Raw genomic sequence first — 26,777 nt, 5'->3', positions numbered from 1 at the left:
TTACACGCAAATGCTTTATTATATCGAATTTTCCGAAAGCACAAATCTTTATTTTTATATCTATGCATAAATAACATTGTAATATAGAGTTAGGTACACATTATTTAAACACATCAAATAGTAACTTATTACGTAACAAACTAAAATGAAACATTTCATAGTGATAAACAACAAGTTAGGTATTTCTTTTTCAACAGAGACTGGTTATCTATAGTTCGTGTGTATATTTATAATTAAAAAGGTTAATCTACTTACAGAAAACTTAAATCGGTCGAAAAAGCGAAAAGTGGTGGTATGTTTGCTAAACTTAGGCTAAACTCTGCAATAAATCTGCCATATACGCCATAGGATCAGAGATCTCTCCAAGCAAACCTGTAATTATAAAACGTTAGGTATTTTACAGAAGCCCATTTTGAACTCAATTATATTTCAGCTTTCCCTATCATATTATTGTCAAGCACTATTTTTCATACTTGGTCGTATTGCATCAAGTTTATTTCATCATGTAGTAAATAGCAATATAGCACCTCATGTGTTGGTAATTACTCATGTAATAACATGATACGATTATTCAAGATGAGAATTTCTGCATAATTTTGTTAAAATATTTAGTAGCACTCGTCTGGTCAGATTTAGACTTCGCAGAGGTCAAGTCAGATAATTTTAGGGGAAATAGGGCAATACTTTATGAATATAGGGGGTATTAGGGTTCCAATATTTTTTCATAGTACTGGACAAATCGAGCAAAATTAGATACACACTAATATGTCCATTATTTTATATAAAAAAAAAAAAACTCCCCTGTAAATACAAAAAATTTCCGGTAACATTAACACGTGCTAAGGGGCAATTGAAATTTTGAATGTAAAATACATTGAAATTTTGTATGTATTGTAATTATTTTTATTCTTATAGTTTGTGAAGAGCGCATGTATTCTGTAGGTAACGACACCCAGTTAAACTAAAAATTTTGGTTTTGTAAAATATAAGAGTTTTGAGATTCAGTGGTTTTTTTTTTTGTTTTTATGCTAAGTTGGAGGTTATGAAAATTGTTCTCGAGCATTAATTTGATTTTTTCATTCCCTTTTCGTTTACACAATCAGTTTTAGAGTGCGTTTACAGAGGGAGAAAAAAAGAGTATTTTTAGGGATATAGGGGACTCGCTGTGTAGTCTGCTGATATTAAATGTTTATATTTCTGATAAATGGAGACATCACTTACCAACAATATCACAAAACTCGTCAAATGAAGCACATGGCAACAATTCAAACCGATATGTCGTTAGGATTCGGTCACAAGCTTTTAGCATTGCCTCATCATTATGCCTTATATACTCAGCCAAAGTTGCTGGCCATTGATCATCAGATAATACAATCACTTTCTGTGAAACAAATTTAACATCAGTTGTAGGAGTAAAATTTTCGAAAATTTGATTCCATGAGGCAATGAATCAATATATTAAAATTAGTTGCGATATTAATGCAATTATTAAAAACTTACTTTGAAGAGATTTGAGTAGATCGAGTCCACAAGCCCGAAGAAAATCAAAGCACTTTTGTAAACGGCGTAATCTTTTACCGTAGTATCAGAAATAGTTTTGTTCGATGATGAGGGTGAAACATGTCGCTGATGTGCCATTACAATCAGCCTGCGTAAATGAGAAAGCCGTAGCTGTGTCCATCTCGTATGTGACAGCAAAAGAAGAGAAAGAGTGCACTGATATAGAGGACCTTCAGCTTCATAGCAACTCTCCAGCCACGCTGGACTTGGTGCAGATTCTAAGTAGCCGAGTAACGTTTTTTCTTCCCTGGCCGATGATCTGGTCCTGAAAACAATGATTGACCAGTATAATAGTAATAAATCTGGGAAAACATCGCTTGATTAAAAATTTACAACAATCAAGAAATACTACGTTAAACACAACAATACAAAACTCACGTGTTGATTACGTAAAGCGCCATATGGAGAAGATAAGGAATTGCGTGCATGTTCGACTGTGGCCCACCTCCACCGGTATCATCATGAAAACTCTTTTCTTGAGCAAAGCGTAACAATAGTAGTTTCAAATCGTGGACAGTAGATGTATAAGAAATATCTCGATGACCAGTGCATTCTAGTAAATAAGTATTGTGCCTAGCTAAGCAACTAGCAAAGGCAGACTCTGGTACTTGAGGACCCCACAACGGTAAGAGTCCATTACATTTAGTATTTGCATTCTGCAATGCGGCACTTTCCCATTCGTCTCTTGCTCGTGCCAGACGTACAGCAGACATGTGACAGTCTACGTGTACCACGTTGAAATGAGTTACTGTGGTATATCCAACTGTTTTCCTCTGTTTAGTTTCAAACTCTTCCACGTTGCAGCGTTTCGTGAACGTGTAAATACCAAGAACCTGGAACCACACATTCAATTGTACAATTGGCTTCATGTAATATAGCAAAATACAAAAGCATCTAATCTCAACTTTTCCAATACAATCTCCTTATCTCAACTTTTCCGATACAAACCTTGGCAGGCTGGAACTTGTAGCCTTCTCGACAAATCACACACACGAGGCCAGTTTCATCCCCAAGATCTTCCATCTGCTGAAGAATAGTACCACTAGCGGTTACTTGACCCTTATCATTGGTTCGCATACCCAGAGCACCTAACTGCTTCTCACGCATCGCCATGGCCATTCGTTTCTTTTCACTACGAGTATGCTGTCGTGCTTCCTCAATTAATTCAGCTACTCTTTCATTGGTACGCAATGCTTCTAATAAGTTTTCGGCTAGTGAGCCAACATGTTCGTCAGATGAGACTTGTTCAAGTCTATGAATTATAGGAATTGTATCTTGCGAAACGGCCAGCTGTGAAGAATTAAATTCACTTGAATATTGTCAATTGTATATTCATGTTGGGATACAATGTAAATGTATTGCAACATTTATCAAAGTATAATAATAACAAATAGACAATACCATTACCTGTGTTGGTTCATGATCAGTTGCCAAACCAGTAAGAAAACGTAAGATGTACTTGAGGGCAGGTTTGGAGATAAATTCTTTCAATTCATCACTGTCTGTACGCAAGAGAGTTGGTTTGACACATGGAGCATGTAGCTGCAATAAAACGTGTTAACATTTCAATTCAATAACTGTTTCAAAAACGAAATGGTTATACGAGTGTTGTTATAATAACTCACTGTAATATATTCCAGAGCATCTTTCACAATGCCCATGTTGATTATATGGTCTTTTAATGTATTTCCGATAGCGTTTCTTTCAATACCCTGTGTAAGAATGCAGAATAGTTCCAACTTTTGCTCGTCGTCAGATGTGTGTTCGAAGTCAAACTTATAGAAATCGAGTACAGGCTTGAAGTAGTCGCAAAGCAGAGCCATTTTCTCTTGATTACCATATGTGAGTGCCGCGAGCACTCGTGCCAGATGTACTAGTACGTTATTACTTTGTCTGACAGCAGCTGATTGGGTACACGATAACAAAGCTTTGACATGTTCAGGTCCACCTAGAGTTCGAGAGAATGCTTCAAAGGCAGACAGAGGCTGGGATGCAGCGTTGGCTAGAATCGTCTCCATAATCTATGGAAAAAGTGGTGAAATTAAGTAACTTAAAAATGTAACTAGCATTCTTTTTTGAAACTTCTATTTATATCTGTTTATAGGATTCACATATTGAATATAGGTACTACTTACGTCAAGTAGTTGTTCTGTGACTTTAGCTTGAGACTTGTCTGGCTCACTGACAACACATCTTTGAAGTACATCAAGGAGCACCGTAACAGCACCGAGCTCAGGTCTGCTGAGTACTTCTTGATTTTTCTTGACTTTTACAGATAATCTAAATAATTTCAAAAGAACTTGAAGGAGCGGCCTTGCTCGACTGACATCCCGGATGGCTGCAAGCCTATCGAGCATAACTTGGAGACCTCCGCACTCAGCTAAAATGTTGGCCATTTTATAGACTTCTTCGTTATTTACTTCCTGTTCACTGCTTGCATTCAGTGTTTCTACAAATTCTTCAGTTGCATCACCAAGAAGTCCTCGCATACGGTAAACAACGCGCATTGCATCGCACTCACCACCCTCTAATACCCATATCTTTTTATAAACCTGTGAGGAAAAAAATTTCATTAATAAGTTGGTATAAGTGGTATAAGTATATAAACTTCAACAATAGAGATGTATTTATATTTTCTGTGTCACAAACTTAGGGTTTGATATATGTATATTTTGAATGTATCGATAAAGCTGAGATACCTCTTTCACTGGTAAATCAAGGCTGATGATTTTATTGTTCACCAAAAGTTCCATGCCATTATCATCTTCAAGGAGTGCAACAAGCTCGCAGTCTTGACAGATTTTATTCTTGACATCTCGCATCAATGGACCCAAGCCTGGCTCCAGACTGCTATATGGATTGCCCAACATGCGTCCCTAATAAACAATTCATATTTGAATAGTGCAATTGTCGTCAAGAAAACTATTCACATTCTATAATCATGATCGATGCTCATACATATAAATTAATTTTTGATGGTCTTGATTAAGATGATGTTCACTATTTACCTGTAAAAAGTCTTCTTGCTGAGGATCTTTCTCTAGGGTTAAAAAGAACTCGCCAATATCGTTTTCTTCAGGATATATGATTGAACACAAACGTTCAAATACAAAAACAGGTGTCCGTACATCTGAGATGCTGTATTTTTGAATAGTTTCAACACACACGGACATGAAAGCTTTTGTTTCTGCTTCTGTACCTGTGAAAAAAAGAACAGAAAAATCATTCGATTTATCAAATGATTTACAGTAGTAAAATGGCAAGTAAGTGAAGTTATTTGTGAATACCAGATGTCATTTCTTCCAAGAGTTCCAATAACTTTTCTTGGGTATCGTCAATGAGCCGTGTACGTTGAACTACAAGACGGCGTAGGGACAAATATCCGTTAAGTACAGCTCCTACTAGGCGACCCTTGTATTGTTGTTTAATATTTTCCTGTTCCAGGAACGTAGCTAAGAGTTCAGTCAGCATTTTCAAGGAATAGCCTTGAGCAAGATCACTGGTTAACGTGGTTTCTTCTAGACGATGTAGCTCTTCAATCTCTCGCGTAAGAAGATCGGCCAGAAGAGACATGACTCCACGCACTGCCAGAAACTGTTTCCACGGCGGTTGTCGGATCAGACTTTGATATAATGATAGAAACTCGGTGCTACTTTCACCGGCGGAGCGCAATTCTTCTAAGTAGCATGTCAGAAGAACGAGAACTTCTTTTTTACGTTCTGTTCCTTGGCAAAGACTCTCGACCATGTTGCATGCTACCTGTCGGGCTAATCTCGAACTTGGGTTGAACAAAACTTCTTTCAGCCATGCTCCGTCAGCTAACTTTAAGGGTTGTATACCTCGTAGACGCATGCAGCGGTAGTGCCAGCGATGACCGTATTTCTCCATCAAATATAATACACGAGCTTCTTCCTGTACATTGTGGAATTAAAAATATTTGAAAATTTTCTCAACATTTAATTAAGTTTCCTATATGGTAGTTTTATAATTAAAAATGTATAGGATATATTTCTGATTTCTTTCAAATAGAGTCTGCCAAGTAAGAAATAACAATCGTGTTTAGCATATTAAGGATTTTACAAGTGTATGTCTACCTTCTTCAATGGTTTACTTGGCGGACGTTCTGGTTTCTTGGCTGGCATCCGTTGAAGCCATTCAGAATAAGAATGTTTTGGATCTCCGCTTAACCATTTTCCAACATCAATGCTCACCCCCTCAGGAGGTTGGACAGTTGCTAGTGAATCAATAGTCTTATCCTGTTGAACAATGAATGTATTATATTTGCGAAAAACATACGAACTCTATAGTTAGTGAAGTATGTTACGTGGTCTAGCATTCAGCGGTGAGGTGAAACAAGACAGGATATTCAATAACTCACTTTGTTTTTCTTTGAAATAGGTTGGTCAGGCTTAATCAGGCCTTGTAGAATTTTCAAGCATGGCAAAATTATGCTTTCCATGACAACCGGACTTTTTGAATCCTTGCAAGCCATCAAAAATAATTGCATGACACAACGCAACTTTTGCTCCCAACATGCGTCTTCTTTTTGTACAAGTGCAGCTAGAAGTGCCATTTCATGTCTAACTGCTAAAGCCAAATCGAATGCTGCGACACGACCTTTCAACGTCATTGTGACACGTCCTGTCAGAAGTGTGCACAGCTCTTTAGTAGAATGCATATTATCTCTTGTTACAAGGCATAGTAACTGGCGTACTTCTTCTTGCATTTGAACGGTGCCTTTGCGCAGATTGTTTTCAACAAGCTCTTGGATCAATCCTTGTTTACACAATACTTCTCTTGCAGCCCCATTCGTGGCCAATGCACGTAAAAGTGTTAGGCAATGTTCCGTGGCAGCAGATGCACATCCATAGCATCGACCCATAGGAGGAACGATTGTTTCTTCTCTGGAAGCTCCATGGCTGGTAGATGCATGACTAGAAGCTCGTGGAGTAACGGTCTGATCTCGCTGATTTCTGTCATAAGCCACCAGCTCTCTCCGACAAGCAAGAACTCTTTGAATTATTTTGCTCAACTCTTCGAAGGAAGTTTTACACTCGCCACAATATCTCTGAGCAAGTAGTTGAATGGCTCGATTAACTTGAGTACTGCCGGAAACCTGGACCCCATCTTCAAGACCCCGATCCAATCGGTGTTCGGAAATTTTAACCAGCAACATTTCCAATGTTGGTTTGTTTGAAATCAATGTTTTATATACTCTGTCTGCTTTTTCTAGTAGGGTATTTATTGTACCTACTGTTTTCTTACGATCATCGTCGCTTTCTATACGATCAACGGCACAACAAGGTCTACCAGTAAGTGTATAGTCAAATTTAGCATATTTGCAGAATCCACAGGCATGACACAGGAATGGATCTTTCTCATCATAATTAATCGCACGACATTTGTGGCATTGAAATACGTTTTCGCCACAGTTGGCACAAACTCCAGGATTTGCTGGAACACTTGCAGAACATCTTGGGCACTGTAGAGTCTCTGAAGAGGCTTGAATGTTTTCATAGAAATCAGCATATTCGATCATTAAATTGCAGGCAACAATAGGCAAAGGAAATTCCATTTTAATCTCAGTTTGACCTAGAGTAAGTGTAATTTTTTTAGCTTTATGCCACATGGCTGGCTTATTTTTCAATTCAACAACAGCTTGCACTGATCTGTTATTGTAGAATACGTTAATCGTCCGAACCATCTTTGTTCTTTTTAAATCACCTATTCGAAGCGTGATGCGACTAATAGTGTGGCTGCCAACCAGCTTCACGATTTGAGTGGTCGTAGTGAATTTTGAATCTACTTTGATCGATGAGAGTTTGATCGTAGCCAATGGGACCTCCGGATTATTGCAAACCAGACAAGGTTCACTTTCCAAATAATATCCATCCAATTCAACAAATTGTGCTAAGTTTGCATACAAATTTGCATTTGGATGTCGCGAAAGGAGTTGATTTTGAGCATGCAAAACAGCGACTGCTTGTTCCATGTACGTATGCATCTTTTTGCCGGTATGGGGTGTTTTCAGCGAGAAGTACCCCAATAAATCAACAAATTGTGCCGCTTTGCGGCCGTAAACGGGAAGCAGTGGCCACAAACGCCATAAGAGGTCAAGTAGCGCTTCTTGATCAGCTGGGTTACAATTTCTGCAAAATGTTAAATAATCGAATGTCGTTGCGATATCATTATTACGTAACATGAATTTGCAGTAACTGAATTGATAATATAACTTACTTATAAATAGCCAATACAAGTGAATGTGCTTGCCAGCGTACGTTCGTGTTATTGGTTTCTAGCAGGAACGTTTGTATAAACTTTGTGAGTAGACCTGGAGAAACTTGTTGCTGTATTTGTTCAACCAAGGTAACACATTGAGTTTCTTCAAACTTTGCTTCAGTATCTGAATCTTCTGATTTTTCACGGTCACGTCGTTCTTTAGTGTTAGTTACAGTTTTAGATTCCTGAATACAATGAAAAAAGGTTTGAAAATTTTATAATATTCTCCAATTAAAAAAAAAAAACCTGCTTTATGTCATAGTAATTCGCTTCATTTATTGAATATTCAAAGGAAAAGAAGAACTTACTTTTACTTTGGCATCTTTAGACTTAGTAGACGAACATATGGCACACTGTAGTAACTGCAATACTGTTGAGCTCACCCCCTCATCTAACAATGTCGAAATTGTTAATAAATAAGAAAGCACAGTATTTTGTTTCAAGCAAAACCGTTGCCAGTTTCCAGTCCGGCTCGTAGCTATCTCCACGCAGCATTTTAAATGTTCTATAAGCTCTACAAGGGAGTCATAAGGCAGAGTGATAGAGTGAGGTCGGGCTTGCAACGGATCATAGCCCCCTGTGTTACAGCACTGTTGAACTGACTGCAAGAACAGAAACAAGTTCATAAAAAATATTTTCGATATTTTCGAAAGATATTTATGCAATAAGAAGAAATATATATTTACCTGTACATGAGATACCAGAGCGTGCAAGTCTCGAAGCTGTCTGTACTTGTCCTTATTACCACAAATGAAAAGTAGCAATTTCCGTACTTGGCGTCGCACGAACGGAGTTTGATATGACATCATATATTCACAAAGATAGAAGTACCAGGCCTGCTTGATAACATAAATCGAAAAAGACAGTTGAAAAAAAAAATTCATGAAATCAACAATATTTATAATGGATTGTATTAAGTAAAGTGACAGTTTTTTTTGCTTTCTTGCATTCTTTAAAAAAATTTCAATCACATAGGAGATCTACCTGCTCAAATGCAGGCTGTGGCGTGCTACTTTCAGCATATTTATGAACTTGATATGGAAGACGAAGAGCCATTTCAGTCAACAACTGAGGGTATGCATCAAATACATCGCTGGCATGTCCTTTTACATATTGGCGCAGGAAGAATGGAGACATGTCTGGGGGTACAGTAGTGAGGTGATCTTTCAGCAATTGACCACCGGTTACAGTTCCAGATTCTTCAGTTGTAGTTCTGGAATCGAAATCACTAGTCCGTATATATTGTTCGAACTAGGCAATTTGCCGAGAAATGCGTTTCATTCAATAATTTTTTTTTATATTTCATTTTTTCTAAATTAACAAAATAGAGGAAAAGAGAAAAAACGACGCTTACGATTTCCAGTATTCGAGTAATGACTTCAACAGTGTCAAACAGTAATCAATTACTCCCGCTTTGCTTAGAATTGCTGCCGTGGTTTGAGAAACAAAGTTGGGATTTTCGGTCTGAGCTTTACTGTTATATTTTGATCGTGACATTAAAACACCTGGAACATTAATTAGAAAGTTTTGAACTTAATCATATACTAGGCAGTCATTTTTTCTCAAATGACTTTTATACTCACTCAGAAGTCGCATAATGACAAGGTGAACCTCTCTCTTACTGCTACGTTGACAAATATTAGTTGTATCGGGTTTATCCATTTCAAGTTCTTTAACAAGTGCTTTCAACAAATTCTCAATGCAGGTTCGGTCCCTTTCGTCTTGGCCATCAAGATCGGACGTGAGCATTAATATTACCTGTGATTACCAAGTAAAAATTGTGAAACTACTTAGAATTTCAATATGATAAAAAATGTATATATATATATGTATATTAGATTCACCAACCTGCATAAACGGAATGGCCAGTACACCGGACACATTAGTAAGGCGTGGTATAAATTGGACAAGTCTGTCTAATAACAATAGGCGTATTGCATGAAGTTTGGTCGTATTTTCACCGGCCACTTCATTTTCTTGTTCTGTACCATGCTCCTGTTCAGTGCCTTCTTCTTGTTCGTTTGCCTGAAATATTTAATGTAAAATGATCAACTTTAACCGAATACCCATAAGTTTAGCGATTATGAAAGTAGGGTCCTCTTAATACTGTAAAAAAAATACCTACTAGTTATGCTGCTTAGGTAGCAAAGCAATGAGCTCGTTTTTGACTATTTTCTTATTGCATATTTTGGTAGATTATATCAAAGTTTAATACTAAAGGGTTTTTCTATTTTTGAAATTATGAGCTATTTCCCAGATTTTACTACCAAATAATGTTGTCACAATGCCAAATGGTGATAGAAAAAATAAAACTTGAATACCTGTAACTTTTGTATTTTAGAGGGTTTGATGAAAAGACAAAAATTACAATAAAAGTTACACATCATCTATCAATCTCAATGATGAAGTATAGATAAACTTGAAGAAATATTTGTTAACTTCAAATTCAAATGTTGTGGTTCATGGGATGAAATGTTCTAACAATTATTTTCATCTCAACTCTGGATTTATGAACCAGAAATCAATTTCTTTGAATATCATACTCAATTCTCCAGAAAAATAGAAACTTACTTTCGGTCAGATGAAAGGATCATACATGGCATGTCAAGTAATAACTTACAGTGAAAGTATTAGGAGCTCCAAGGGAACTGGTTTCGGATCGTGGAGGCTGTCCTATAGTTGGCATACTATCTGGGGCGTTTTCCCCATAAGCTGAACTCCGTCCAGAAACATTGTGTTCTCCAATTATGCTGTCAACACCACTACCACCACTGTCGCTTCCCCCACTTTCACTACCTTTGCTGCCCCCACTGCCACCCTGCAATAAACCAATCTCTGGTAAAAAGCCGGAAATCAATTATAGACCAGGACTACTCAATAATAATCAACATTCTTGTAATCTTACTTGTTCAGCAGGAGATGTTCTCAATGTACTACCGTCTGTAGCTGCAGTAGAACCTTCATCGTCCGATCCTCCAGCAGAGGCAGTTGTATCAGAATAGTGTCCTCCTTCTGGTCCCTGAAATACCGAAACAGTTATAACTTACTAGTTGAACAGGGAAAACCCTGCGATCTCGAGTTTAATTTATAAAGAGTGTTACTTAGGTTGACACAACAGCAATTTCTTTACCTGAGCAGACTCTTGCTCTTGCGCAAGTCCCTCAGCCACCAAAGCCTGCAAGCTTTGTAAACCAGGTTGTAGATTGGCCTGTAAACTGAGAGCAATTGCCAATTCCACCATAGTCTCGTCATCGGCATCAGGAGGGATGTCAAGTACCGGGGGAAATCCTCCCGGGCCAAGTAGGGCTTCCAATGCATTCGCAGCACGACCTGAGGGACCTCCCTGTATTTGGTTACCTTCAGCACCCAATAATCCCATGGGTTCCACAGCTTCAACTTCAAACTGCTGTTCATTTTCTCCTGATTCTTGGGATGGTTGGGAAGAAACTGGAGCAGGTTTTTCTTCATTGTCAGTAGTTACTCCTATAGAAGTACGTGTGAATTTCAGTTTAAACAAACCCGTTGGAATTAATGGTTAATAAAGACAAATGCCTATATTATAAATCCTAAAAAACTGATACGATTTCAAACCATGACACCGCTTACCTGGAGTACTACAATGTGGTGGACTTGGTATGTATACTCTTCTCCTCTTGTATCTCGGTCGCAAGACCCTGATTATTGCTTGTTTAGCACTGAAGCTGACTTGAGTGTCAGAATTCAATAGGAGTTGAATGTAGAGCTTAGCAGCTAAAGGTGTATTTGCCTCTACGTCGCATATTGTGAACGAATGTATGATCTCAACAATTGCATGAACAGTGGCTTCCGTGTGCGTTAGGCCTGGCACTACAACTGGTGCTAAAGCCATATTTTTTGGATAAGTCATGTGCAAAGACCACAGAACATCCATAATTTGAACTACTATATGCTGATTAGCATTAGCGTTTCCACGATTAGGTGGCCCGAGACGATCTTGTTCCAAAACCACAACTGAAAGGTAAACAACAATGTTGGCAAAAGAATATGACCATCAGATAAATTCCTAAATAATTTCAATTCACTAGTCAGTTTGCTTATTAACTGTCGCATAAATGCTGTTCAATAGATCGACTCACAACTAGCTTCATCAAACGATTTTGGTGCATGTTGATCAGCAAATTTGGCCAAATTATAAGGTCGAGCAACGGCGATGCTTCTTACAATAAGAACAAGTCTGTAAAAGTTCTCCGCATCTATATCTCTAGGATCACCGATATCGCGCATTGCTTTGAGCGATTCAAGCACATGTAGTAATAATGCCTGGTCCTGAAAAAACGGAAAAAATATAAGATGTTTCGTGAATGAATATAAATTCTCTGTTAAAAATACATTATTTTTTTTGCTTTGCAGTATTTTACCTTGTAGGAGTGATATGCTGTTTTGGTATTGTGTAATGCAGCGAGCAGCGCTACCGTGTGCATTTGGACCGGAGCTGGAGTTGGTAGAGTTAAAAGATGGGTAGCCACCTCAACTGCCATTGTTCTCAATGATGAAATAGTATCGTCACTTGACATTAGTGTGAAAGACGATTCCAATACTTCGAGAATACTCGATACCATTCTGTAATCAAAAGTTTTCAATCGTATATTAAAGTGCTATGTTGATTTAATAACACGATTACAAAGGAGTGTATTGAATATATTTAGAAGGTGATGAGAAACTTCAGCCGTGTATTTTAAACTTCTTACCTCTCTATATTGACAGAATCATCCTTTGGTGGTCTGATGCATAATAATATAAATAAAAATTAAATTATGCCACACAAGCTTGTTATGAAAATAAGCAGCAAATATGACAGATATAAATATAAGTCAACTAAGAAGACATGTACCATCAGAATCATATTAATGAATTGTAAAGTTTAATACTTGTTAGATACTGCAATGTCAACATTCAATTCTATCAAATTTTTATAAAACAATTTCGTTACTGACAAATTCAAAATTTTTATTTGCCAGTTCACATTCATTAAATATGGAATCTGAGCAGTTATTGTGAAAATGCGACATGAGAGCTAAGAAAAGTTTGGAAGAAGTAGGATAGAAAATTATTACAAATGACAATTAATTGTGCAAAAATATTTGGATAATTTTTTGCCACATACTTGTCCAATGAAGTTAGTGGTGCAGGTGAAACAACTGTATTTTCAGTTTCGTTACTTGTTGAAACACCAGTAGCAGCAACAGCGGGTGCTGATTGTCCAGAAGAGATTTCTTCTGGTTCTTCTGGCCAACCAAATGCATCTTTTGTCTTCCCGTAGCTACAGGAAATACGACCAGATTATAGAAACTATTACAGAATGAGGGCCAAAATTTTATGTCAAAAACAAGAAACTATTTATCGTAGTTGAAAATGACGAATATAAGAATAAAATTTAAGAGTGTAATACAATGGCTTTACACGGAACTAAATCAAAACCTATATCAACATGATTTACAGTAGTTATAGAACATTTGGAACCCATGTCTGAAGGATCAATAATATTTCTAGAGTATAATAAGAATTTAGAATAACAACATCAATAATAAACACTAACATTTTGATGGAATCCACCATAATGACGCCTTCAGGATCCTGAGAAGGTCCGAAGGTAATGGTCAACTTTTTGTCAGCTTGTAAACTTTCTTCCCTGGCAAGTGGAATGTCGAACCATCGACTTCGAGTTAATGTTGTTCGTACACTTCGTCCAAACACCTGTTTAGATGTGAATACTTTTTGTAAGTATTTAATAGTCATATCATGCAAATAATTTCAAACATTGCAAAGGTTATATTGAACTTTACCTCAACGTATAACGGAGCTCTTTGGACATCTTGATTCCCAAGTAGAACTCTTATACCAGTCATGACCAAGGTTGCATCGCTATTGGTACATTCAATGTTGAAGCCCATGGCCTTTGTTGAAACAACATACATACCAGTAGTGTTTAATCGATGCTTTATTTGAGCTACATTGTATATCTGAAGCAGATCGTTCCCGCCAAATTCAACGTCATTCATTGCCTGGCAATGCTCAAAGAAATCGATCGGGAATGAAACTGAACTCGAGGGCTTTCCAGTTTTGGTGGACTTCTTTTTTCTGGTTGGTTTCATGGAAGTCATGGTGCTAATTGGTTGAACACTGGATGACATCCAGAATCCAGTTTGCTCCATAGCCGCCATATAGATTCTGAGGCTACCATCTTCACAAAGCAGGATCAAAGTAGTTCTGTGCTCAGCATTCGAGCTTGGGTGTCTTATGGCAACCATATCCATAATCTTAGCTTTGGCTGGTATAACTTTTATTTCTTGTATCATCACAGTTTCAGGCTTGATCATTAGAATTACTGGATTGTTGCTAGTTTGTAAGACGGAACACACGATTCCAGGATGGTTAGCAACTTCACTCCACTGATACAATGGTTGCGGCTGATTATTGTTTGATTTGTTCCCATTTGATTTGTTGTTAGCTAAATTGATCATGAACACAACAGTAATATCCGAATCCATATATTTCAATGGTGCTATAAAGCTTTTGCCAGACGAGTAACTAAAGAACAACAATTGCAAGGCGTGTGAATAATATATGGAAACACCACCACCACCAACTTGGCCATTAATATCTTTGATTTCGGAATGATAAACTTCGAGTGTATTCGTAACATAGAATGGTCCATGTCTTGCAGAACTTTCTGTATCCATGGCTTGGCTATAAATGTAACCAGCTGACGACATTAAAAGTAGATGAAATAAGTCATTTTCTGTGTGTATAAAGGTGCAATCTCTTATTTTTCCAGTTGGCACGAGGAAATAATACTGCGGACTCAGTGCATCTTTTCCAAGGTCATAAATCTTAACAAAGTCAGCTGTCACCAAGGCTAACTGAGTTTGTGAACCAGGAAGCCATATTGCTCTAATGATGAAATTTCCAGTCTCGAGTTGTGGATGTAATACTAAATGATCAGATACTGTTCCAAAACTGTTGAATGTCAGAACGTGACAGTCTTTAAGACCACAAACAGCCAAAAAATCTTCGTTCCACTGGTTGCCGGTCACTGACAAAACAGTAAAAGGTATGGGTGCTGATGCAAGTCTAGTCAATGTCAGTTTCCTTTTAGACGAATCGGCTTGTTTCAATAAAGCACTCAACTGAAGCACTGTGATTTTCCCTTTCTCGTGTGAGACTGCTGCAAAATTTACATATGATTCATTACCATGAAACGAAAATTAAAACCAACCTCTGGAGTTATTAACTAGTGAAAGTGACATATCTATATGTTGACTCGTGTACCTAGATGCTGCCTCTTTCCATGTGGGGATGATAAACAGCACATGGCAACACGCCGAATTAAATGTGCGGATAGTAATTGCCTTATAGTTTGACCCTGCTCACCGCCGTAATTCATCCTAACGTTTTCAAATGCTCCCTCTTGAGATCCCAATGTTGGGAGCTGTTTTATATGGAATAAAAAAGAAAAAGTATACGGATATATGTAATACATATCGTCCACTAGTAGGTTAGTCATTAATTTTGCAATCACACCTATAAAATATACGCACCATGAGCTGATCAGTATGTTCGAATTTCTTGTCGAGAGTGTGGAGTTGTCTAAGAGCTAATTGAGCTCTTGCATGGCAACCAACTGGAGAATTTTTTTGACAAGATGCGTCCACTGCTGAAACTAGAGTTCGTGTGAGCTCTACCAGTGAAGAAACTAAGCCGCTGTTCGATAGTTGCGAGAGCACCCAATCCTTGCTACCCTCTGTTTGATAAATTATACAGACATGATAATTCATACTTTTATAAAATTGCTATTTGATCAGATGGCATGGAATGCTAATTGAAATCACAATCTAATAAAATAAAGTGGTAATAAATCTTACCAAGTTGATTAGCAAGAGCAAGAAGTTTTTGTTTGTCACGTTCACTTCGTTCATATCTGTCCTGAGGTTGATCAGGACTAGAACCTCGACGTCTCAAGCTGCTTGGCAGAAGTGTATTACTCTCAGTAGAAGTTCCGGTATTATTGTGAATGTCAGTGTTAGCGACTTGATGTTCAGAACTTTGAGGGCTACGTTTAATCAAAGCTTGACAGGACCCGTCAGCTTTTGCCCCGCAGTCACAAAAGAAATTACCATACTTGGCATAAGTAACGTCATGACCTCTGTGACAGACACGGGCACACACGGTACACACGCCAACACCATCCACCATGTTACATGTATGACAATGATACCAATGTTGATTCATGAACTCCTTCTGTGTTATAGTAAACGTGCAGAGTTTATTACAAAGACTATCCTCATCAGAGTCCTCGCCTGCACTATCATCGTCGTCGTGGGCAATTTCGTCCACCCAATCACTATCGTTAATGTCATTTAGCGGTGCAACACCATCCCAAGGTGGACTTGTTGCTCGATCTTGACCCTGCATCGACTGAGGACAAATTGCTCCCACTATGTCTGCGACATAGTTCAACACACAACATCCAGCCTCTACATAGGGTAATGGTTTATCGAACGTTTGTGGGTCTTTTGTCGTCAGGTGCTGTTTACTGTGAATAAGAAAATATTTGTTCTGTCATTTCAAACTCTATTTGTCCACGCTTTCAACCAAATATTGGTCAAAGAAACAATGGATTAGAATCAACTTCAACTGTACAAGGAATAAGAATTCATGAGTAAAGTATTTAATTTAACACGTCATATCACTGGGGAAATAGTAAATTTATATCTTCTAGACTGTATTTTCTACCCATTAATTGAGTTTTATAAGTTTAAATGTTGAACTAAAAACAGCTTTCTTTAAAGGCGTGTGTGAGAAAAAAAATAATCATAAACATTTTATTTTTACAACACTTCAACATTCATTTGAGTTTAAATTATCGAAGTGTATCTTTAAATTTTTGAGTAGCTTAACTTACCACAGTTCAATCCATTCAGTAGCAGCGCTAAATAACAGGATATGACCTTTGTGAGATCCTGCGTCTGCCAAAGTAGACATTACACGCATCAGTTCTGGAAATCCAATGCCTTCAATCGCTGGTGACAAAATGTGATATCCCAGTGGGATTAAAGCTTGGAGAATGGTTACTGAGACATTTTCACTGACGCTGCTGAAAATATAGAAAAGTGACATATTATTCTTATCACATTGTACAAAGGTATGGATGTTGATACATCTCCTGCGTAAACTGCTACTTCTGTATTGAGCGATTGATAATAATTAGTGCAATAAAACTTTGTCATAAAATGATAGTCTTATCCAAATAATTTCATAATTACCAACCTATTTTCTTTCACTATGTAATTGGTAAGAGCTTGTAATAGCTGACTATTTTCATGCATTGTATGTTGATCATCGGTGGAACTAGACGATTGAGTATTGTTTGTAGATGCAACTTGTGCTACTGTCCATTGACTCTGTTCATTATTAGGAGCATTGTTAGATTCGTCAGTTTTCTGAGTATCTTCGGCATTAGCACTGACCGCTACCAATCTAAAAATATGTTAAATCGTATAGTGATATTCGAACATCATGTATAAATAACAAAATGTAGTATATTGGAAGTCTAATGTTATTTCCTCTGTGGGAGAGGGATATTCAAAATAAACTTACGCAGTTGCAGTAATTATAGTGGGCGTTTGGACGTTAGTGGATGATGCACTAGGTGAAAAGCTTGTTACTCCCAATATAACGTGACGTAGCCATGCCTGTAGCTTTTCACTTTCAACATTAGCAAGATTTGACACTGAACTGCACAAACGTTCCAAAGAACTGTCGCTTGATTTTTCAGCTAAAATCACATCAATATATTTTTACTTAAATGTTCCCTTTGAAAGTGTGAAAACTCTGGATTTTTTTTTCCTGTACAAGGTGTAGACTATAAGTGTCTGTAATTTAAGATGGTCAAACAAATTTCTGATCAAAATTCAACCGAGTAAACAAATGTTATTACCTGTTTTGAAAAGTTTGACGAAGAAGTGAAGAACATTAGTACTGAATTGCTGAGAGGCTTGAGGTGAGGAAACAGATAACAAAACCGAAACCAGAGTAGTGTTTGTGTTTGGAGTAAAGAATATGTCTAATGCTTTACATCCCACTGGCTTATCCAAGAGTTGTTCCCAGTATTTGATACACTGTTTTAAGATTTTTTCATCAATTGAAACACTGAAATGAAAAATTATTTCAATTACCATCTGAGAATGATGACCTGCTACTCATTTACAATACATTTAGAAAGTTACATTTAAAGTTCTTACTTGATGACATCTTGTGTGCTGTTGGTATATTCGACAATCAAATTATAGGTATGATTCAGTACAAACAGATGTTCACGCAGCTGTCTAGCTTCACTTTCACAGTCACCGATAAGTCTGCCCAATGTTTGCGATGCTGCTTCCTGGAGGAATTCAGTACGTGCATCCATTGTCAGAGATATGAGAATGTCCATTGCTCGAGAACGAATTTCTGACGGCTCTGGAGTTTTCCTATTAAAATAAATTCTAATTCATGTCTATTGCTCAATAGTTTCAGCAAAACTAAGTGCTCGTTAATTGTAACAGAACTTAGCATTGAATGAACATGGTAAATTTCAACTTACATAATGTATTCTCTGATGAAAGTAACCAGTGCAAGAAGTAAATTTTTCAGGGAAGGATTGATAGAGAAAGTGCTATATTCTGACAGTGAACCAATATGATGATTCACTGTTGCCAGAATATAACTTTCCGCTGGTATAATATCATTTGCATAGGTATTCTGCAATAACAAGTGAAATTTACTGGGTAAGATACAGCCATTTTTTTTGTAGAGTAATTTTTACAAGTTTCGAAAAATTTCTGTCTTACAATGCCTGAAACCTATAATTTCTATACAACACAATAAACTCTAGTCTCATTAACTATCAAGCCAGTGAAACTTGTTGAATTTTTCAGTAGATGAAGAATTATAATGCAATCATCCATATTTGAAATGATTTTAATAAGTTAAAGTAGTGCTAAGGAATGAAAGTTTTAATTACCCATGGTACGTCTGGTACACTTATAGCCTTCCATTTATCTAGCACAGTTCGAACACTGTTTGGTAACAAAGATACCAGAGAAGGTTCCGTAGCCCAACTACCGCCAGCAATACAGATAATTCCATCCAAGACTAAATAGTCTGAGAGTGTATATTTTCCAGCTGGTTCGGAAGCTTCGTGTATCTGATAAAGAAGACTAGATCTACAAGAGGCCAAAATAGCCTCTGTCAATGATAGAATGTGAGGCAATATGTCCACGACCATTTTGTTGATATTAGATGTGATAGATTCCGGTGTCTGAGGGCTTCTGTGAAAATTATAGAATTCGTAATGAAATAGAAAGTGTTTCGTAAATTGAAATTGGATAAGCAAAAATGTTCGAAATAATAAATTTGAATATATAATAAGCACTTACTTGGAGGCCTCAATATTGTCAGATGGACTTTTAGAAACGCTTTCATCCATGAGAACTTGTAATTTTCCAGTTACTGCAGCCAGAATACAAAGTGAGCTAAGCTTTGGTAAAGATGCTCTTGGCATTATTTTATCAGTTGGATTTATTTCAGGTTTCAACGCGTTAATACAACTTTTTGCCAGAGTCACATCATATTTCAATGAATTAACTGTCGATGAAACGGTTTTTAATAGGTTTTCAGCATATTGGGTGTACATGCCTTGTTTTACCAAACAATCCTGTTAAGAAAGAAATATTTATATAGAATTCTACAGAAGGCTTTGTACAGGAGGAAAAAAACTTGTAAAACTTGAACGCAGTACTGGTCAGTACTGTATTCAGTTTAGTGATATAAAAATGAAATTTCCTTGATGAATATCTATTTTTTTAATCAAATGTTGCCACATAAAGAAAAATTGTATCGAGTTCACATTCATGTCAACCAGATAATGCAATGAGAAAAACTTGCAAATTTACCAGTTATGATAACAACTCACCTTCATCCATCCAGTAAATGTTTTATATGCAGCTCTGGGTCCCCAAACCAGAGAATGCAGGAGCATTGGACTTGCTGGAATCTCTTCACCTAAGGCAAGTTTGTCCATATATGGTGTTGAAGGTGGCAACATTAGAAGCAACCTATATTATCAAATATAAAGAAATTCATTATCATATTATATCCAATTGTTTACAATGCTAACTTTTATTTCGGCTGTATTTCAATTAACATACCTCCAGCAGATCGAAAAGCAGTACTGTGTCGCACACAATCCTGTAAAAGTCATTCTATCCTGATTTTCAGATGCTGGTTTCTGAGGCATGCTTGTTTGATTAATCACATTCAAGATGTCAATCAAGGCATCGACAAGAAGTGGATACTTTAATTTGTCTGGGGTTCCAAGCACAAAATTGCAAGCCTATCAAATGAAATATTGTGTGTAACAAGTATAAAGGGAAAAATCATGAACTTGGAGTATAGAAAGCACTTACCAATCCATCAAGTTTTGGTGTATCTTGATTATTGAAATCTGCTGCAGTAAGGTTGTAGAAGCGAGGCTTCATGGCAAATTCATCTTGAGGGCCAAATTTGCGATAGTTATCTTCAATTTCTTTCCAAGGCGTATAAATCCTGGAGGCTTGTTTGTTTCCTTCCTTAGCATCTGAGACTAAGCTTGTTGCCGAGAATAAGTTCCATTGAACCTGACAGGTATAAAAATCAAATTTCAATTTAAAGATTACTAAAATTCAAGTAAATATAATATATCGCATGAGTCAAAGGGAAATGATTCAAAACAAGTTCAAAACACATACAAACTGCTCAGTTATGACCCGGTTATGCAGTTTTATTGCATTTATATTTACCTATGGAAATGTACGAGGTGATTACTACCACACAGTTGGCACTTTCAACGTGGTGGCCCTGTTATCTCGCTAAGTTTTAGTAAACTGAGATTGTTCTAGCATCTGACTAGTTAATGTTAATCACCAGAAAGAATTAGAAAATTTTAAGAGAGCGACTATAAGTAAAGAGAAAGACGGAAAAGGTGAAAGCGATAAAGACAGATTAACATCATTTGGCACTTGCAAGCCAAAGAACCTCAACTGTCAGATGCAGCAACGTGTATAGTAATTTCTTAATATCTTATAATAAAATTAAGCAGCCACAATCTACATAGTTTCACTGCTTACCTGTTCAAGTAGTGTTGGCGGAGCGTCATAAAGATGCTTCATCATGTATTCAAGCAAAAGCAGTAACCGAGATAAATGTAGCAATTGCGAGTCCTTCATGGGAATTTTGACCGCTTCGCTACATCGGACAGCTCCACTTCCAGTCACCAGTAGAACTGATTTTTTTTGCATCAGGTTCAATGAGTGAAACAAAAAGAGTACAAGCTGTGCATGCTCTACGTTTAAGTCTGAAAAAAGATGGATAAAAATTTAAAGATTATTGCCGCAAGAAAAAAGTAGCAAAAACCGAAAACGAAAAATGCAGTTATCTCACCCTCATTCTCGGTCTCAAATGTAGCTGGGGGATTGCAGACATTTTCAACCATGGTTGTAACCAGTCTGTGCCAAATGCTTATACAGGCAGCTTCCTTCTCGGATTGTGGCTTCAGTAATAAAATCTGGCGAGAATAGTGGCGGCGATTAGTAGACACAACTTAGACGATCACCATATTATGATTCGATCTAAAAACAATTAATGAATACCTGTGCCAAAACACTCAAGGTTCTGGGATAAACTTGAAGTGGCCAGGATGGCGCGGAGTTCTCAGTTGACCAAGGACTAACACCTAGGTGATGAAGCAAAGTATTCTGCAGTGCTTCGCTGAGAGTATTCCGGGCTAATAAATTATGAGTGTAGCGGCTTAGAGCTTGCGAAAACTCAGAATACATTGCCCCTAAAGTAGCTCCATAGAAAACTGAAATAGTTCCTGTAATAATTACACAGTTAAAATTATATAATTAGTGGATTATTTTGGCATCAAGCAACCCAGTGAAAATTTGTGATTTTTAATTTGCTCTTACTGGCGTAAACTATGCTGCGTGCCTGAAAGTTAAAGCAAATAAACTTTTAATACCTGTTTCGGTTCTAGCAGTTTCGTGGTCCAAGTCTCTAATGATTGCTGCGAGGATAACCATTTGCTGTTCCACTAAACCGTGCACAACATATTCCCTAATGTACAGACTCCGACTGCCAATGAGATGTTGGTTCATGAATTGAAAAATTTGTGTTGCTAAAGATATGTACTGCAATAATAGAAAAAGAATATATGAATATGTATTCAGTAACTCATGAAAATTGGCGTAAGTTCTGCAATCACACATGAACATACTCCATGAGGCTCTCGATTGTCAGGCACAATTGCAGTTGTAGTTCTCTCGGTGTTCGTCTCGTTATTCGGTTCTTTGGTTGTACTTGTAGGTGAACCATCAGATGGTGCAAAAGTTTCCTCAAACCAGAGTCCCAGGATAGGTTCGCTGTCCTCCTCTACCGACATAACAGTTTGTTCTACGTGGTGAACATACACCATAGCGTTAGTAAGTGGACAGACAGGACAAGAGTTGAGATTACTGATTAGAAATGATAGCACGTAAAAACTGGCAAGATTTATTTTTGATGAATCAATATAAAAGCCCAGCTTGTGTGATTCCAGATTTTACCATGTTTCACTTTACAATAACTTGCAAAGTTTACAGATAAGATAGTCCCAGATTTTTTTCTGGAATAATTCGACTTGGTGAACAAATCGTGAAAACGTACATTCGTGAAACAGTAAGTCGTTAATTGGTAACTTTATTTTTTCATGGTATATACATGTGGTAATAAGGTAACTTTTCTTGATAAAATGCATCTCATATATAATAGTTTGACATTCAAACTGTAAATTGCCAACTGTTAATAGCAATTGTTAATTTTTTACGACTTATTTAAAAGAATTCTGATAAAGATGAACATCCTGTCAAGTAATAAAACGCTATAAAAGTTTATATTTTCTGCGAATTAGTTAATATTGAATGGTATTTTTTAAACACGTTCTATTTATCCCGTTGTATAAAAAAAACCGTCCAATGGGGAATGTGGTGCACAGAGAATTATATGCAACTAACATTGCATACAGTCTGCATACAGTCAATTGAGTGTGCATACATTACCTTCATCAGTTGAGCTTTCGTCTGAACAACTCAAGAGATCTTCATAATAAGTAGTGGAATCAGATTGACTCAAGGTATCACCTTCAAACGGATGTTTTTGAACTCTTTTTAGAGTACATGCCTGGAAAAATAGTTGGTCGATTTTTTTTTTTATTAGGATAATTACATTTCAGCAAGCATTTACGGCTTTGATACTATAAAATGAATATCTGAAAAATCTATGATAATAGAACAATAACAAACTATTTAGTCAGCTTGAGAATAAAAAAAATATACCATATTGTTTCGAATATAAGCCGATCCTGCATATAAGGCGACCCCCAATTTTGAGATAGAATTTTAGAGTATTTTTCCTAGTTACCCAGAGATAAGATGGGTCTGTGTATAAGATAAGTACGATTTTGGCGGAGGCTGTCAACGACAAAAAAAACCTCAGCTTATATCCGGAACAATACGGTAATACTAATGCATGAATAAAAGTTTGAACCTAAACAGAATTTTGTACTTGTTGTGACTGTTATTTGAGAGCAGTTCTAGTAAGCAAATGACACATTTTAAATGAAAGACTTCCAGCTTGGGTATACAAAGTATGTTCAAGTTCAACTGCAAAAAAATATACATGCACATACCTTACAGTTGAATACTGAATAATCTGTACAATTGTATTTCAAATTATTATTATACAATGTTTAGGTAAAATCACTAAATTAATACAAGATTTTGAAAAGGAATATTTTACTGGAATATAGTGCCAATAGTATATCAGTAAAATATTTGTAGGAAAAGTTACACTGCAATTTATTTGAAATTAATAAGAGCTAATACTCACCTTTCTGTAACTGATTGTAGCCAAGTAAAAGAGAAGATGATTTAGTGGTGCCGCTTGCAAGAAAGTGACAGCTCTTTGCAAGGCTGTAGCAACAGCTAAAATTTCCAATGGCGCAGGTTCAGGAGTTGGGGGACGATCCGGTCCTGCTTCTACTGAGACATCCTCTAATAGTGCGCTCATTAACGTGAGAGCATGAGAGGCAAGAGCCACAGAAAGAACACCGAAACCTTGTTGTCTACAATGAAAGAAAAAAAACGATTTCATTTTTCACTTCCTTTGAAGAAATCGTGCATGTTTGGTACAATATTGTAATATAACAAACTTACACTTTCATTAAGTTTATACGACCAGTTCCATCCCTTGATTTGCTCGGTGATTTGCCTTTTTCTTCTTTTCCTTTATCAGCCGTACTGAAACTGCTTACGGAAAGCTGGGCTTGCAAACCTGCTACTAGTAGCCAAACCCCAATAAGGAGATGGTTTTGCAATATCTAGAACAAGTATTGAAATTAACCAAGTATTTCATCAGAAAAAATATATGCGACGGTGTAGCCATTCAAGATCAACTTTCCATGGTAGATTGGAAATTATCTAATCTTTTATCAATTTCAACCTTCCACACAAAATATTTCAAAGTAATTACTGCATTGATACGATGCAAAGTTTGCATTAAAATTATCTTACATGTCCACCAGCACGTGTGCTGTATTTAATAACGTTAGAGACAATCCCAAAAATTTCTAAGCTCTTTTCAACTACTGTAATAGCCAGCGAGTCATATTCCTCTTCTGTGCTCTTTCCACTTTGACTTCCTTGCTGATTGGCTGAAGTATTGGTGCTGCATTTCGGGGATACTGCATTCGTTATCCCAACAATACTTGAAGCTGTAGCATTAGCAATTGAGCAATACAAACAGGACATTGCCAGCAATGACAATTTCTCAAGTTTGACTGATGTTAATGGCTCAAGAACGGGCAGCGATACTACACTATGCACGATATTGATATCGTTTACTACTGCATGTAAACTGTGCCGTATTGTATGAGCCTCAGAATGATTCGACGGAAGACAAAATCCTTTCTTGTTTAGATAAGTTTGATACTTCCGGGTGTATCGGGATAAGTATGGAAGATTTGTACACATATCCAGCAGCGTGTCTCCTGCACCCATGCTCTGAAGAGTGCTAATGTTGTTGGATATAAATAGCATCTGAAAACAAAGAATTACACCAAACATTTATGTGACAAGTCATGATACAAATGTCAAAAAACCATTGTAAAACAATATTTCACACGCATCGTTCTATTGCAGAATCTCAATTGTCAAGTTTTTCAAACTGACCTTGGCATCAGCATTAATGTCATTGTTAGCCGACTCAGAATTAATTTTATTTGCCGTATTCGACACTGCCTCGCTTGTAATGTTCACACTAGGTACAAAATCCTGGAGGGGTGTAGTCAGCTGTTCAAGAATACTGCTCGACAGATCGCTACGAGCTCGTTTCGACTCCTTGATCGGTTGAGGAGAACTTTCTTTTTCTCCAGTCGGAGGTGATGTTTTGATGTGTGAGGGTAATTTTGCATTTTTCATAATAGCAATAAGTGTGATTTCCTCTGTTTTGGTCAATAGGGACTGTCCCATGCATAATGCACGGATAGGAAGAAGCAGCTGCTTCGTAACTAGAATGGTCGGCGTCCCATCTGCAAGCTGTGCCTGAGGCAATCTCCCGATCAAGTAGGTAAGCAGCACTCTGCATGCTTGCCAAACTGTAGGGATTTGGCTCTTCGACACTGCAAAATAAGAAGATTGATGTCACAATGTGTTCAACGGGGTATGAGTCAACAAAAAAAAAAAAAAATAAGCAGGAACACAAAGTTGTAAAGTGTATTTGGGCAGTATGCAGAGGAAATATCTTCAGCATTGGTAAACTTTTGGAATCTAAAATGCTCCGAACTTTCGGTGTATCATTGTAAAAATGCAATTCAATAGTATTTTCAAAGATTACTGTATTAGCTAATTTCCCATTATTTCTTGTCGCATACTCCGAAGTTAAGCACGCCACACTATCGTTGGCCCTATGAAATGTGAAATTCTTTGAGGATGTAGTTCGTAATATTAATGTAACCATGGAATTTCTCAAATTATCCCTTTTTGCTACTTGAGAATAATCTGCAATGCAGTAAACATTAAATAGTGGCGCAAATAAATTAAAGCAGACTCATTTTTCAAGTGCAACAACACTCAAGTAATTTTAGAATTGCAAAATAATAATATTTTTTCAATTCTTTGTTACAATAACGTTACAAACATGAACTTTGGAGAATTCCTCAACATTTTCCGACTTATGAGACGTGTATCGACCATGTTATCAACGAGTGCTATTTCAGGCCACCATCATCTGCAAAAACGACTGATACAAAGTGCGAGCTTGAGCGAGGGTGGGAACTATTCGTACAGCTATACATTTTCCCTGTACGTGATGAGCAGCCGTGCATGTAGATATGTATGTGTGTGCAAAAACATTTGGCTAGACAGATATTTGCAGGTATTAATATGCTGGGCCACTGGCAAAACTCACATGTACCAGCGCTTCCGGCGATATAATCTGCAGCCAGCGCTGCAAAGGACGTATAGAAGGCGTCGTACTGTTCATCATGTGACGAAAACTCAGCATCACTGCGAAATAATTGAAAATTTCTCATCAATAAAAATACGCTCGATACGGCAAGTAACCATTTTCGTGCTGTCACTTGGTTGATCAGTCGGACGACGGATACCTCGGTATTGCTAGCCTGACTTTGAAAATTAGTTTACTTACCTTTTGATTATCGCTTTGACGAGCTCAATGATCTCGTTTTTATTGAATGATCCATAGGATGCGGCTAAAATAGGCTTTATTATTGAGGCCCACTCGACCACACCACCACTCTTCGCAGCCATTTTGAAAATGAGTGATAA

General features: G+C 37.1%; 1 protein-coding gene across 3 annotated transcripts; it reads right to left on the bottom strand.

Moving 5' to 3' along the window:
- LOC124407465 (protein purity of essence) lies at positions 1 to 26,777 on the bottom strand. 3 transcript variants are annotated; one of them, XM_046883602.1, is made up of 56 exons: positions 26,638 to 26,777; positions 26,398 to 26,495; positions 25,161 to 25,609; positions 24,504 to 25,028; positions 24,147 to 24,310; positions 23,821 to 24,055; positions 22,992 to 23,112; positions 22,172 to 22,347; positions 21,917 to 22,085; positions 21,546 to 21,769; positions 21,337 to 21,460; positions 21,024 to 21,250; positions 20,325 to 20,534; positions 20,067 to 20,251; positions 19,832 to 19,973; positions 19,296 to 19,573; positions 18,881 to 19,187; positions 18,461 to 18,618; positions 18,120 to 18,347; positions 17,816 to 18,027; positions 17,476 to 17,653; positions 17,146 to 17,355; positions 16,781 to 16,972; positions 15,741 to 16,411; positions 15,417 to 15,619; positions 15,148 to 15,307; positions 13,662 to 15,043; positions 13,415 to 13,572; positions 12,983 to 13,138; positions 12,567 to 12,599; positions 12,237 to 12,438; positions 11,955 to 12,144; positions 11,446 to 11,829; positions 10,970 to 11,322; positions 10,745 to 10,858; positions 10,460 to 10,672; positions 9,688 to 9,864; positions 9,423 to 9,597; positions 9,194 to 9,344; positions 8,824 to 9,052; positions 8,526 to 8,678; positions 8,148 to 8,441; positions 7,798 to 8,024; positions 5,939 to 7,709; positions 5,655 to 5,816; positions 4,848 to 5,472; positions 4,569 to 4,759; positions 4,260 to 4,436; positions 3,696 to 4,112; positions 3,186 to 3,581; positions 2,968 to 3,102; positions 2,509 to 2,850; positions 1,939 to 2,393; positions 1,501 to 1,825; positions 1,222 to 1,381; positions 1 to 372 (listed from the first exon to the last, which is right to left on the bottom strand). In XM_046883602.1, exons 1-56 carry the CDS (start codon positions 26,757 to 26,759, stop codon positions 308 to 310), a joined length of 15,780 nt encoding a protein of 5,259 aa, XP_046739558.1. In that variant the 5' UTR covers positions 26,760 to 26,777; the 3' UTR covers positions 1 to 307. The 3 variants fall into 3 exon arrangements, with proteins under 3 accessions (XP_046739558.1, XP_046739559.1, XP_046739560.1); XM_046883603.1 differs by having other exon boundaries at positions 8,526 to 8,675; positions 10,460 to 10,657; XM_046883604.1 differs by having other exon boundaries at positions 8,526 to 8,675; positions 10,460 to 10,657; positions 16,781 to 16,969.

This window comes from Diprion similis, chromosome 6 (genome assembly GCF_021155765.1).
Source record: "Diprion similis isolate iyDipSimi1 chromosome 6, iyDipSimi1.1, whole genome shotgun sequence".
In the NCBI taxonomy this organism is placed as follows: domain Eukaryota; kingdom Metazoa; phylum Arthropoda; class Insecta; order Hymenoptera; family Diprionidae; genus Diprion; species Diprion similis.
This window is presented reverse-complemented; position numbering and strand designations above follow the sequence as displayed.